We start from the raw sequence: 14244 nt of genomic DNA on the forward strand, positions 1-14244 counted from the left end.
TGGTGTTCTTTCATTGTGGTTATTTAATGCAAAGAGTATCTTAGAGTTATATTAAAGATGGAAGATCAAATAGGGACAAAAGCTAAGACTGCATGGTCATCCCCAGCCCCTCACGAAGTTTGTTGCACAGTTTTGGATTGGCTCTTGAGAAAGCTCCATTTCTTCTGGAAGAAAAGTTAAGTGAGTAATAGAGCAAGTTTTCTACCTTGGTTGAAAGCTGGATAAAAGGGTGGAAGTCATGTTGTATTGAGGCCATAAAAAGATTACAAAGATTAAGGTGAATACAGCATGACATAACAAGCCCTGTGCATACCTGGGTTGGCCCTTTTGGCTTTGCTATAATGCAGCTAGAACAATGAATCATACACCAAACATTATCCAAAATAAATCATGCACCCTATCTAGTGGTAAATGAATTATCCCTGCTCCTCAGAACTGCTCTTTTCATAAAGAGCCATCCCTCTAGACAGTCTGAAGAGAACTGAGTGATTTTCTTGCTGTAACTATGAGAACCAGGAAACAGAGCTAAAATTCCCATGTAATAAGTTCAATTTCAACAGCTAGAATTTTAATATGGCTACCTAGTTATAAAAGATTTGCTATAAAAACTATACTTGCATTAACAATGAATTTTTTGATGTTTATAAGCTTAGAAACTGCTACAGAAATTACAAATCAAAAATACTCGCTATAGGCAAACCAGCTTCCAGTGTTCTTCTGATAATTACAATTAGGGCGCTTAATGAAATCCAGTGTATCAGATTAGTTTCACAATCCCTACACCTCTGACTTGTACTACCATGACATCTTCCAGCAAGTACGGAGCAAATGGATTAGATCTACAGACTAATTTTATAGTCCTCCCTTCAGACTGATTTTCTTGTACTTTCCGGCAATATTTAAGAAAATATTTTCCAATTAATTGAAAGTCATTTAGTGCTCTCACCAAATTACTCCTCAATGAGTCTGGAGCAGATACACTTTCTTTTTCCCAAGTGCCTTTGATTTCTTCTCTGCACGCACAGACATGCACTTAATTAAAACTTTCCATCAAAGTGGCATTAGCTAGACACACAAGGCATACCGAGTTGCTCTTAGGCTTCCTGCCAGAAAGCCAGCAGTGCTGATGCTTTCCTTCATTTACTTTAAAGTGTCAGCAAAACAGGCAATTTATGACCACATAAATACGAAGCCAACAACCTATGACTGCTGTCTGCGGCAATACAGCACAGACGCAGCCGTTTAGTTGGTCCTGCTCCCTCTGACTGGTTCATGTTGCCGAATGCGGAATCAGAACACACTTGACTAAGTGTCTTCTATAACACCGTAATAAAATGAATCACCAGTATGAGTGTTTAAAAAGGTGTCAGGGAGCAGCATGAACAAATCCCATTAGCAGACAACAGGATTTGTGCAGATATCTACTATTCACCACGTTGAAAATTTAACCCCAGGGCTTTATACATACAAGCAGGACGCAGACATATCACATTGTGAAATGAGGTTTGGTTTTATCAGGATATTGGGACTTTTGTTAGGAAATAAAGATAGAGGGAGAAAAGTCTTTTGCTCTGATATAGTGTTATGATTGTGGGCAGGGATTTATAAAAGCATCTGAAGAAAGGGAGACATCTGAGAAATCATGTAATTGCCAGAAGCATTTGAAAAAGTCTGTAGGACACAACAACAGCTCTCATTATGTGGTACCAGTTCTACTTTGGAAGGTTTCAGAGATGTATCTGGCAAGCAATTCCCAAGAGAAAATGTATTTCTGACCACCAGTGTAGCTATCCTTACCTGTGAAAGATGCAGCAGAGTCTAGATGATGCCATTTAGCTCTGTTAGGTGCTGATTGTCATACGTGTGCCTTTCGCATTTAAGTTGAAATTAAACTAGAGTGGTTTTAAACTGAGACTAGGTTTCATGTGTCAGCACTGATAATTGTCTAATCTACAGGCTTAATTTCCTAAAAATGAGAGAAATCTTACGAAGTTATTTTTACAGCCAGAATCTAACAGGAGCAGTTCTGCTAAGACTGGAAACTTACCAACAACTGGACGTATCTACAGGGCACTGAGGCTCAAGCTCAGCACGAAATCTGAGCATGAGGAAAAGTTCATGCTTGTCTGGGAAATATCTTCATGCTTTCCTGTGCAAGAAGAAATGACTGAACTGGGGCATGAGTACCTTCAACTGACTTAATCACTCAGCAAGACTGACCTTCAGTTTATACCCTGGCATATTTTTCTTCCAAATGCATTTCTTGAAAAGCAAAACCAAACAACATTCTCCTCATCCTGCATAATCTTGGTAAAGAGTATTGTTAGAAAATTCAGGTGAAACCCTGACTTCTAGAATAAGAGCAAAAGAATTTCACTGACTTCAGAAATGCCAGGGTTTTGCCCTTCAGCAGGAGCTTGAACAGGGTGTAACGAAGAACACATCCCTGTACACTGAAGAGTCCAGCCACATACATGACATATCTTAAGGGTCTGGCTCAGAAACTCTGTGCCTCCTGAATCTTCTAAAGCATAAGAGAACTGGAAACACGAAAAGAAAGGTGTCTGCAGTTTTGCTCACACATTAATTGCTTGAGATCAACTGGAGAAGTAAACAAACATGCTAGCATTCCAATGCAAAGAAAAACAAAAGAAAAATCCAGTCACCGAGATGTTAGGTCCTCTTTGTAATTTCAACTGCCAGCCACTTTTGAAGAAGGAACTTATGGTATTAAAGGTTATAACTGAAGTGCAAGTGTAATCCTATAATTAAAGAGTCTGCAAGCAATAATCAGACACTCTTACAAAAACTCCAAGACATAGCAAAGAAACACAACAGGAAAATCAAATAATTCTGAGTATTAGAGCTACAGCATGAAGTTGGTGTAGAAATGGAGATGACTTGCTCTAATAAAAAGATACATGCCAGGTTGGCTGGTTAGCTCACGCAAATGCCTTTGAAAGGCTCTACATGAGGTGTAGTAGAGCCTTATTGCAAAATAGACTTCTGTAAAAATATAATTGAGAAAAGGTAAATCACAAGATAAATTTAAACAGACTTAAATTTCTTTTATATTTTCATTTGTAAAAACATAGATTATATCCAAATATTAATTCACATTTTATAATTAAGGATGCAGTTGCTTGAAGCAAATTTTTAAAAGCTGTTCGCCATAGCTTAAAATTTTTGTGATTTTATTTGTATGTATAGGAAGCCAAATTTTTATTAGATGGACTGGTAAACCAAAAATATGTATTTTCTATATTTTGTTATATATGCAACCTTTTTATTGGAGCTTAAACTCCACCATATGAACACTGATTGGGCTTTTTACATGGTACTGGGTTTGGCTGCACTTGGGTTTTGCTTCATAGCAGCCCATATGGTGCTGTGTTTTGGATTTGTGATTAAAACAGTGTTGATAACACATCAGTGTTTTGGCTATTGCTTACACACTGTCAAGTCCTTCTCTGTTTCCCACTCTGTCCCCCTGTCTTGCCCCCCCCCGCCCAAGTACACTGGAGGGTGGGCAAGAAGCTGGGAGGACACACAGCCGGGGCAGCTGACCAGAAGTGACCAAAGGGATATTCCACACCCATACGATGTTGTGTTCAGCAATAAAAGTTGAAAGAAAGGAGGAGGAAGGGGGGGCATTCGTGGTTATGGCATTTGCCTTCTAAAGTATCTGTTACGTGTGTTGAGACCCTGCTTTCCAGAAAGCGGCCTGCCAATGGGAAGTAGTGAATGAATTCCTTATTTTCCTTTGTTTGTGCACTTTTGCTTCACCTATTACTCTATCTTTATCTTGATCCACAAATCTTCTTACCTTCCTTCTCTTTTCTCCCCATCCCATGGGACAGTGGAGTGAGTGAGCGGCTGTGTGGGTGTTTGGTTGTTGGCTGAGATGAACCCACTACATAGTCTGTAAACTCTTCAGGACTTTTTTTGCAGATCCATGGCAAATCAAATTTTTGTTACCTTACTACTTCATTAGTTAAACATTGCTACTTTGGGGTTTAGTTTCATCACTACCAGAGGAAGTAAAAAAGATCAAAACCCTCTTCCCTCCAGTAGGAGTAATATTCAGAGAAGTGAGACTCAGGGAAGCTAACAGAGGATAAGGTTTCAAGAAGTGTATGTTTAAGGCAGCTACCACGTTGCAGAGGCCCAAGTGCAGAGTCCTGGATGGACTTGTTCACAAGGAGATCATTAAGAATTTTGGTGAATTGAGTCCAAGTGGGTGAACTGAGTGCAAGAGGCAGAAGATGCACAGCAGATGCTCAGACAAGGTAAAGACAGAAAACAGGAAACTGGGCGCAAAGAGATCAGAGAAAGGAGTGTGTGGCAAATACCAAATCCAATTAAAAGAGGAAAACTAAGCAGATGGAAGACTTGACAGAGGAAACACCTGACAAAGATAAATTGCCAGTCTACAGGGAAACTGAAGTTCTGCTGTACAGTTAAGTTCTGGAGCTACAAACACATAAAGCTGTCAAGAAATACAGAGAACTTGGCCCCTTACATCCTGGATCAATTGGCACCGGGGTAGTGTGAACCTTTACGGTGAAGAAAAATCTTCCCTGCTGCTATCGATGTGAGCAAGCAATCATTCATAATTTGATCAACATGCTCAGGTCCACTTCCTCTCCTTCTTGCTTATCCACACCTAGAACAAATGCTGCTGAGAGAAGCTGTGGGTTATCAGAAGAGAGCCACACTCCATGTTGGAAGGATGAATTCTGCAACAGAGAGACCATGTATGCACTGAAGGCTTGAGCTACCCCATCTGAAGAGTTATGTGATCTATTAATAAATCTGAGCTCTCATTAAGCATAGCACAGGCTGGAAAAAATGGCCAGGTGTGTAAAAGGGAAAAAAACCCCTTGAAAACCAAGCGACAGTCAGCATAGGATGTTACACATTCTGTTGCCCTACATACATCTGTATACTAGACTGTCTCTGTTCTGGTTGCATTAGAAACCAAGTCCCACAGCGGCCTTATCATTCTGCATTATTCAGCCTCCAGGCCCCGAAGCAATAAAACAGTGCAAGACATTGGAAGTTCATATTTAGGAAACGGTAGTAAACTTAAAAAGAGACCATGTCAATAGATATTATTTTGCAGTTCACTACCATAACAAAGTTCAGCAGTAAGAAAGTTAATTCCATAACAGAACAAAAGAGACAAAGCATGTTATAGTTTCATTCAAGTAGTGTCACTTCCAATTAAAAAGCAAAAGAAAGGGGATAGTGAGCAACATGTGAATTTAGGTCGAACCAGATAATTATTTTTGTACACTTACAAATCCCAAAGAAAAGAACTTTGACACATACACTTAGTGTTCAGTAATGGACAGAGTTTTGTGGCCATCCACTGGCCATGCTTTAGAACCTGGCAGAGGTAGCAGAACAAACACAGGAACGGTCCAGGACTAATGCCAATAAAAACCATGAAATTTAGAAACCATGTGTTAACATAACCTTTCTGCAGCTAAGCGGAAAGAAGAAACTAGGCTTATATTATCTTGAAAACACTGCAGTCTGTTCATATCAGGAGCTTATAAACGAACACTATTTCCTTAACTTCCTAATCAAAACTAGATATAAGAATAGGAAGTCAGTAACTGTCAGTGACTAAAAAGCTGATGGGTCTTTCTAAATCTCTTCATCCTCCTTCTATACTAGTCACATTACTTGCCCAGCTCAGCTATCATCTAAGGTTATAAACTTGCTAATATATGTAGACACTGGAAGAAAGGTTCGTTTTTCTACTTATCACAGGATTCAAATTGCTGCTGACAGACCTGGCCTAAGAAAATTTACTGTAACTTTCCAGAATGGCTGATTGGAATATGATTTGGAAAGAAAACTATTTGCCTCCAGAAACAACTGCTGTGTTATGAAACTCTTGGACCACTGGCCAAAGCTGTCAGTACTGTCATTCACGCAACCTGGCCATCCATCACGAAGCACCAAACCAGCCATCGGCACATAACAGAAGCTACCAGCTGCATTAGCTACCAGCACCTCAGGCTGGAGTCACACTCTATAAATAAAATGCTCTTCACAAAGAACACCACAATAAAAATAAACCCTGAGTTCACATCAGGGTGATCAGGGTGCCTGGAAATCAGAGTCCTTTCCTCTTTTTGTTCGCCTTTTCTTTCCTTCCTGCAAAATAGTTTGAATTAAACCTGGTAATACTAGCCCTCAACAGCCTAAGCGCTGGCAACAGATCACACAAGCTCTAGCTGCACTCTTAGCTCTACGGACCTTCTTGAGGTTCAAACCAATGGAAGGGGAAGGAGACACCACACACTTATGGCAGGACACAACTCAGATAGACTTGGATATGGCAGCTAACTTCTAATTAGCCAGAGATACTAGTAGTAGTCTGTGCACTTCACTGGACCAAGGTGGTATCCTCCACAAGCCCAACTCAAACATATGCCACATGCAAGGCTCCTCAAAAAAGGGACAAATGGATGCAGCTCCAGAAATGGAGCCGTATCACATATACGCTTAAGCAAATGTCCCCATACTTCTCACAATTGCTTCCTTCAGTCTGCTAAACTCATTTAGGCACCAAATGGCTGTGCACTGGGGGTTAGATTTGTCACTTAGGCCATCTTTTGAAGCACTCTGATCTAGGCTAGAGAAGGAAAAGAGAACTGAGCATGCCATCTAGGAGAAATACTCTCCAGCTGCATGGACATAGTTTAAATGAGTTATAGAACATAAGGTTTCCAAACTGAAGATCATATATAATCACAGGTTAGAGTACCCCGAACATCATGATGCCAGTGGTAGGTAGACAGTCAGACAGAGTTTACTGCAAATCCTGAGGATGTGCTAATTTGGGGCCTATCTTTGCAGGGCAACTTCCACACATAAAGTTGGTTCCCACAAAATAAAAATCCCTTCTCTAAAGCCATTTACATACTTTTTCCTTCCACAGGAGGACAACGTTATCGGCAATAGCTCTTGCAAGACTGAAGTAAGAATACAACATGAGTAGTACAACACATCAGAAACTCCTTGGTATACATACTGACCTCTGCTATTTCAATGCTGCTGACTATTGTAGATTTAATTAATTGGAGAAAAATTAACATGATAGAGAAAAAGATGAGAGCAGAATACAAGACAACACAGAGAAATCACAACAGTTCAGTATTTAAAAGCATGGGATCAGCTCTCAATTAAACTGGAATCAAGAGGAATTCACCACTTTGTTACCGATGTCATTTCACATTAACAACAAAGCCTCTTATAAAGCAGCTGAGAAGTATCTTCCTCACATACAAATTTTGTCAAAGCTGATAGGACAGTCACTTTTATCAACTTCATTATCAAGTCTGTTCAACAGGGATTAGAATCATAGAATAGTTTGAGTTGGAAGGGACCTTTAAAGGTCATCTAGTCCAACCCCCCTGCCGTGGGCAGGGACATCTTCAACTAGATCAGCTTGCTCAGAGCCCCGTCCAACCTGACCTTGAATGTTTCCAGGGATGGGGCATCCACCACCTCTCTGGGCAACCTGTGCCAGTGTTTCACCACCTCAGCGTAAAACATTTCTTCCTTCTATCTAGTCTCAATCTACCCCCCTTTAGTTTAAAGCCATTCCCCATTGTCCTGTCGCAACAGGCCCTGCTAAAAAGTTTGCCACCATCTTTTTTGGGGTGGGGTCTCACCAGAGCAGAGTAGAGGGGCAGAATCACCTCCCTCCACCTGCTGGCCACGCTTCTTTTGATGCAGCCCAGGATACGCTTGGCCGCCTGGGCTGCGAGCGCACATTGCTGGCTCATGTCCAGCTTCTCATCCACCAGTACCCCCAAGTCCTTCTCGGCAGGGCTGCTCTCAATCCCTTCATCCCCCAGCCTGTAGTGATACCGGGGGTTGCCCCGACCCAGGTGCAGGACCTTGCACTTGGCCTTGCTAAACCTCATGAGGTTCACACAGGCCCAATTCTTGAGCATGTCCAGGTCCCTCTGGATGGCATCCCGTCCCTCTGGCGTGTGAACCGCACCACTCAGCTTGGTGTCATCTGCAAACTTGCTGAGGGTGCGCTCGATCCCACTGTCTATGTCATTGATGAAGATATTAAACAGTACCGGTCCCAATATGGACCCCTGTGGGATGCCACTCTCCACCGATCTCCATCTGGACATTGAGCCGTTGACCACTACCCTCTGGATGCGACCATCTACCAATTCCTCACCCACCGGACAGTCCACCCATCAAATCCATACCTCTCCAGCTTAGAGAGAAGGATGTTGTGGGGGACCGTGTCAAAGGCCTTACAGAGGTCCAGGTAGACGACATCTGTAGCCCTTCCCGTGTCCACTGATGTGGTCACTCCATCACAGAAGGCCACTGGGTTGGTCAGGCAGGACTCACCCTTGGTGAAGCCATGCTGGCTGTCTCTAATCACCTCCCTGTCCTCCATGGGCCTTAGCATAGCTTCCAGGAGGATCTGTTCCATGATCTTCCCGGGCACAGAGGTGAGACTGACTGGCCTGTAGTTCCCTGGGTCTTCCTTTTTTCCCTTTTTAAAAATGGGGGTTATGTTTCCCCTTTCGCAGTCAGTGGGAACTTCACCGGACTGCCACGACTTCTCAAATACGATGGAGAGTGGCTTAGCAACTTCATCCGCCAGTGATGAAGTTCAATCGGGGTAGTTGAAGTCCCCCATGAGGACCAGGGCTTGTGAGCGTGAGGCTGCTCCTATCTGTCTATAGAGGGCCCCATCCGCTCAGTCTTCCTGGTCAGGTGGCCTGTAGCAGACCCCCACCGTAGTGTCACCTGTCCCTGCCTTCCCTTTAATCCTGACCCATAAGCTCTCGGTCGGCTCCTCATCCATCCCCAGGCAGAGCTTCATGCACTCCAGCTGGTCATCGGCATAGAGGGCGACACCCCCTCCTCATCTCCCCTGCCTGTCCTTCCTAAAGAGCCTGTATCCCTCCATCCCAACACTCCAGTCACAGGAGCCATCCCACCACGTCTCCGTGATGCCAATAAGGTCGTAGCCCTGCAGGCGTGCGCACGTCTCTTAACTCCTCTTGTTTATTCCCCATGCTACATGTGTTTGCATAGAGGCATTTAAGCTGGGCCCCCGATGAAGCTGTCTCACTGGCTGGAGTTCCTTTGTGCTGCTCTTCAGGCGCTCTCCTGCTGACCCGTGATCCTTCTCCAGGCTCTGGGCATCTATTGCTGGCCCTGGCATCAAACTGGTAGGAGTGGGATGGATTGAGGTTCCCGTCCCCCGGCATCTCTAGTTTAAAGCCCTCTTCACCAGCTTGGCAAGCCTATGACCAAAGATGCTCTTCCCCTTCTCTGATAGATGGACCCCGTCAGCCCCCAGTAGACCAGGTTTCTCAAAGCAAGTCCCATGGTCTAAGTAGCCGAACCCCTGGCTGTGGCACCAGTGCCGTAACCATTTGTTGACTCACCAGATTCGACTGGCCCTTTCAAACCCCTTCCCTGTGACCGCCAGGATTGATGGAAAAGCTACCTGCACTCCCAAGTCCCTTACTGCCGCTCCCAGGGCTCTGTAGTCCTTCTTGTTAGTCCTCGGACTGCTCCTGGCTGTGTCACTGGTGCCCACATGAAACAGCAGCAGCGGATAATAGCCAGTGGACTGTACGAGGCTTGGCAGACTCTCGGTGACATCCCTGATGCGAGCCCCTGGCAAGCAGCACACCTCTCTAGAGAATGTGTCAGGTCGGCAAATGGGTGCCTCTGTACCTCTCAGAAGAGAGTCGCCTACTACTACCACCCGTCGCCTTTTCTTAGTGGCACTGGTTGTTATACGGGGGGGCAGATCGGGCTGCATTACTCAGCTCCATTGCTTCTCCTGGTGTGACAGGACTTTCCTCTTCAGCCTGCAGAGTGGTGAAGCGGTTCTGCACGGGCACCTCAGGCTTCGGGGGAAGTCTCTTCCTCCTGCTGGTCCTTGCCTTTGAAACCGTCCATTCTTCTGCATTATTGCCCCCCCCCTCCCTTCTGCGTGTGCCGGTGGGGGAGGTTTTGGCCGTTTGGCCGTGGGCTGCGGGTCCGCTGCAGACTGCACTTGGAACCAGCAATCTAGCTCCTTCTCTGCCTCCCTGATGTTATGCAGTCTTCTCACCGCCTCCTGCAGCTCAGCCAGCTCCTGCTGCAGGAGGTCCTTCACCTGGGCACACCTTTTGCAGGCAGGTCTGCTGCCTGTCCCTGCCCCAGGAGAGAGGTCTAAGCACTCCCTGCAGCCTGAGGTCTGCACCGCAGCCTCTCCCTTCAGCAGCTCCATCTGGGTGGAGGCATCGGTCACCGCTGGGGTAGATGGTGCAGACCCCCCAGCCGGAGCCGTGGCCTTTACCCTCAGACGAGCGCCCACCATTCTGCCCTGAGGGTCTGGTAGGATGAGTGCCCTTGACCTGTGCCCAGTTGCTGGGTTATGCGCACGCTGAGTCCCCACTTGGCCCGTGGAATGCCTCTCCTTCGAAGAGGCGCCCTCCCTGCACGCCCTTCCGTGTGAACTGCCGTGCCACGCCCTAGCTGACACGCCACGCCCTGTTTGCCCGTCCTGTTGGCAGCGCTCCTGGTGGCAGCGCTCCCTGGGGCTGCCTCTAGTGGCAGTGGGGGGTGGCAGCCGTTACTCCTGGCCCCGCCCACACCTCGTCAGCCGCCCTGGTGAGAGCTGCCGGCTCCCGGCGGGTCTCTGCGCTCCCCTGTGGGTTCCCCGGCTCAGGAAACCCCCCTGTACGCCCTGATCCGCCACTCCGCCTCAGATTATCCACTATAAATAAACTTTGTATGCAAAATTAAGAGAAAGGGATACATAAAAAAAGGAGCTGAGATACTATATACGTGATAACTTCCAAAGATCTGGTGACAGGAGATAATTCAGTTTTTGAGTCAGAGTTTTGTAATTTTGTTAAATGTTTTGTGGAGATTATAATTAGCGATGTATTATTAGAACTAATTAAAAACTAATTTTACAAGAAAATAAACCTTAAATGATCCTTTCCTATAGAATAATAGCTTTGTTCCTCATGATATTTCCAAGTAAATACAGTATTTCTTTTTTAGGAAGAGAATTAACATACCAAACCAAGATTTTCAAAAACTCTCAGTAGTTTTAGGCAGTCTATTTGTAGCAGTTTATAACCTTTAAAAATTATCAATAAAACCTCAAGATTTTCTTGTTCACAATTAGTAGTCCTCTATGAAAATTAAATTCAAAATGCACTGCAATTGGGAGAACAAAATACCTGAGAAGTACTCAATCACAGCCTAACTAAAATATGGTACCAGACTCAAGAATACTTGATGTAATTTCGCAGTTTACACATAGGAGTCTACTATTATGGAAGTCCACTCTGCCTCTTTCCCTCCCGGAAGCAGGAAATCCTTTATTTATTGTAAGTGGTTCAAAACAGTCTGCGTAAAGTGAGAAATAGCAGAACACAGTACAGTGGAGAGGCAAAGAACTTCTGTTCCCCAGATGTGCCTTTTTTCATAAAACCTCTTGTTTGCAGACATGAAAGAGAATTTCATGTTGTCTGTAATATTCCTTATGAGGAATTTTCATTTGCATAGTAATCAAGATTCAATCTGGGAGAAAAAAAGGTAAAGAATGAAATTTCAAGGCTAACAATCAAACACAATTCTTCATTTTGCCATTGCTTTATAATGCTAAGAAAAGATAAAGAGACTATCCTGAGAGTAAAAAAATGTTTAGATCAGCCCAGAAGGAGTTCCTATGGGGTAATATTAAACGGTGGCAAAAATAAATAACCACCTGAATATAATGTAAGATAATAATTTATTTCACTTAGCAGAATGTCTTTGGTAAACCTGAGTGTTAATATTCTGCAGAGGCAATCAATGAAAAGCAGAAATCCTCAAATGGGAAGTTTGCAATTCCGTTACTGTACCCTCAGCAACAGTTATCTTAAAACTCATCATACTGACAAAACAACGGATTCTGTACTTACCTAAAAATAAGACCAAAGCTTCCTTTTCCTGAAAAGTTACCCTAAAAATGTACTGCATTTGCATGTCGTATACAAGGTAACAGAGTCTGGCGCCGAATGCCAATACCACTTCAGACAGACACAAAATATCCCATTGAATTTGTTGCCGTGTGAGGCAGCAGTGCCCACGCTTGCAGGAGCACAAGGGACCGGGCAGCCCCTTGTAGCACCCTGACTCAGACAAGGCTGCGGCTCACACTGAAGCCTTGCGCAAGTGGTGCGGGAGCTGATGCCTCAGAAAACCAAGCTGCTTTTTCTTATTATTTGCCACCCCTGATTCCTACAGGCATGCAAGATGCTGCTTCATATGTGCTACTTCTTAAGGGCAAGCTAGCCTCCCCTCTTCCCAACAATTCAGAAGAGGTGAGCTACTTTTCCAGGTACCAGATTAAAGGTGCTCTGCCACTGCACGGGGCAAACATTTCACTAGGCTGCCACGCGACTGGGGCACAAGTGTTGAAGTCCTTGACTAGCTTGTACTAAAAACCTAAAAGCCTACCAACAAACAAAAAAATCAGGGAGTTCACACAGGGGAGGAATGGTCTATAGTATCTTTGTCCCACAGAGAAATCACACTCTCCTGCGGAAGACCCATAGGTGCAGAAGCTGGTACCTGGCAAGGTGCCTCAGGTGCCACAACAGTTTGTGTGGCTGCAGGAACTGTGGGGGAAGCAAGGCCATGCTGTCTGCTGATGGATACAGGAGCAGAACCACACCGCCTGATGCTTAAGAGGAGCATTTAAAGAGTGCAGGAAGTAGAGAGCATGGATTCAAAAATGTTGATTTTTGACGCATTTGGGGTAAGACATTGAATCATGCAGAATAAGAGATGGAGGTTACTTTATATTCAGTATGGACTCCCTAAAATGGCAGAAAAGAACCTATCTTACACTGGTGCTTTGTTGTCCTGGTTATTTTCCGTGCCCAGAAAGCAGGAGGGATGCCCTCCAGCACTAGCACAGTGTCTTCTTTGGCAGTCTTGCTGTGACCCATAATGCCTTGGGGATACTATTTGCCTGTGTGCTACATGGCCTGTATGCCACATACCTGTCAATTAAAGTAGATCAGAGCTGTACAGCAAATAAAAACCAACCAATATAACAGAAAGAGCAATACATCCAGCTCATTTATTTTGTATAACAATACATTCAGAAAATGTAAAATTTTCGGATTAGAGTCACAACAGCTATACTATTTTTGGAGATGAAAAGCGTGACAACAAAAGTAAAAACTGACCTCTTAGTGCCAAACATGATGGTGTGGGCTTGCTTCACACTTATGAATGCACTGCTCCACACAAGGCTGTTTCTGTTGACCTGGATGAGAAGAGAGAGAGAGATTTTTAAACCAAGCAACTCAGGACCTTGATTTTAATATCCTGAACAATAAGTACATTAGTAAACATCTTCCAGTGCAACTTCAGAGAATACCTGACAATTTTATAGAAACACAAAGGTTAGAAAAACAATGTAAAGGTTAACAAACAAAAGATAAAAGTTAAAAAACCTACGACCAAAACCTACTGCTAGGGTTTAAACCTGAGCTTGTCAGAGCAGTTACTCAACAAAAGAGTTAGGCATAATGCTGTCTGGTAGTGCAACATCTAAAAGCCTCTTCCTCTGAGAGGAGAATTCATGTGCCCAAGTGAAATTCAGGTGCCTCAAAGCAACTAAACAAGATCTTCCTGAATTGCCAGCTATAAAATTTACATCTTAATTGCATTTTGTTGAGTGACTACCTTAGTAAATTAGTCATTTTTCCAGAAAGAAACCATTAATATAAATAAGAAATTTCCTGGAGTGGGCCTACTAAGTATGGCCCTCAGGAAATGTTATTATTTGAACAAAAAAATTTCCAACCTTCATATAAAAAATAAAAATATGAAAATATTATAGAATAATAGGTTGTGAGGAACTGCCTAGTCCAACCCTCACCTCAGAGCAGGTGTAATCAGATCAGATTGCTCAGGGACATGTCCAGTTGAGTCTTGAACACCTCCACAACCTCTCTGGGGGCAACCAGTTCCAGTACTTCACCACCATCATGGTAAAAACATTTTTCCTAATACTTAATCAGAATTTTCCATGTTACAACTTGTGTCCACCGCCTCTTATCATATCACCATATACCTTCGAGAAAAGTCTAGCTCTTTATAGTCCTCTATATCCTCCACTCAGGTACTCGTTGATGGCACTAAGGTCTCCTTTTGGCCTCTCTTCTTAAGGCT

General features: G+C 43.9%; 1 protein-coding gene across 5 annotated transcripts in view; it reads right to left on the bottom strand.

Moving 5' to 3' along the window:
* Positions 1-14244, bottom strand: part of OXR1 (oxidation resistance 1) — a 305203-nt gene that overhangs the window by 249008 nt on the left and 41951 nt on the right. For all 5 annotated transcript variants that reach the window (XM_076329243.1, XM_076329239.1, XM_076329242.1 and 2 more), the window contains one exon: positions 13254-13333. In XM_076329243.1, coding sequence (XP_076185358.1) covers positions 13254-13270 — 17 coding nt within the window. In that variant the 5' untranslated portion in view covers positions 13271-13333. Of the gene's footprint in view, positions 1-13253; positions 13334-14244 lie in introns of those variants that run through there.

Source organism: Aptenodytes patagonicus, chromosome 2, assembly GCF_965638725.1.
Source record: "Aptenodytes patagonicus chromosome 2, bAptPat1.pri.cur, whole genome shotgun sequence".
Lineage (NCBI taxonomy): Eukaryota > Metazoa > Chordata > Aves > Sphenisciformes > Spheniscidae > Aptenodytes > Aptenodytes patagonicus.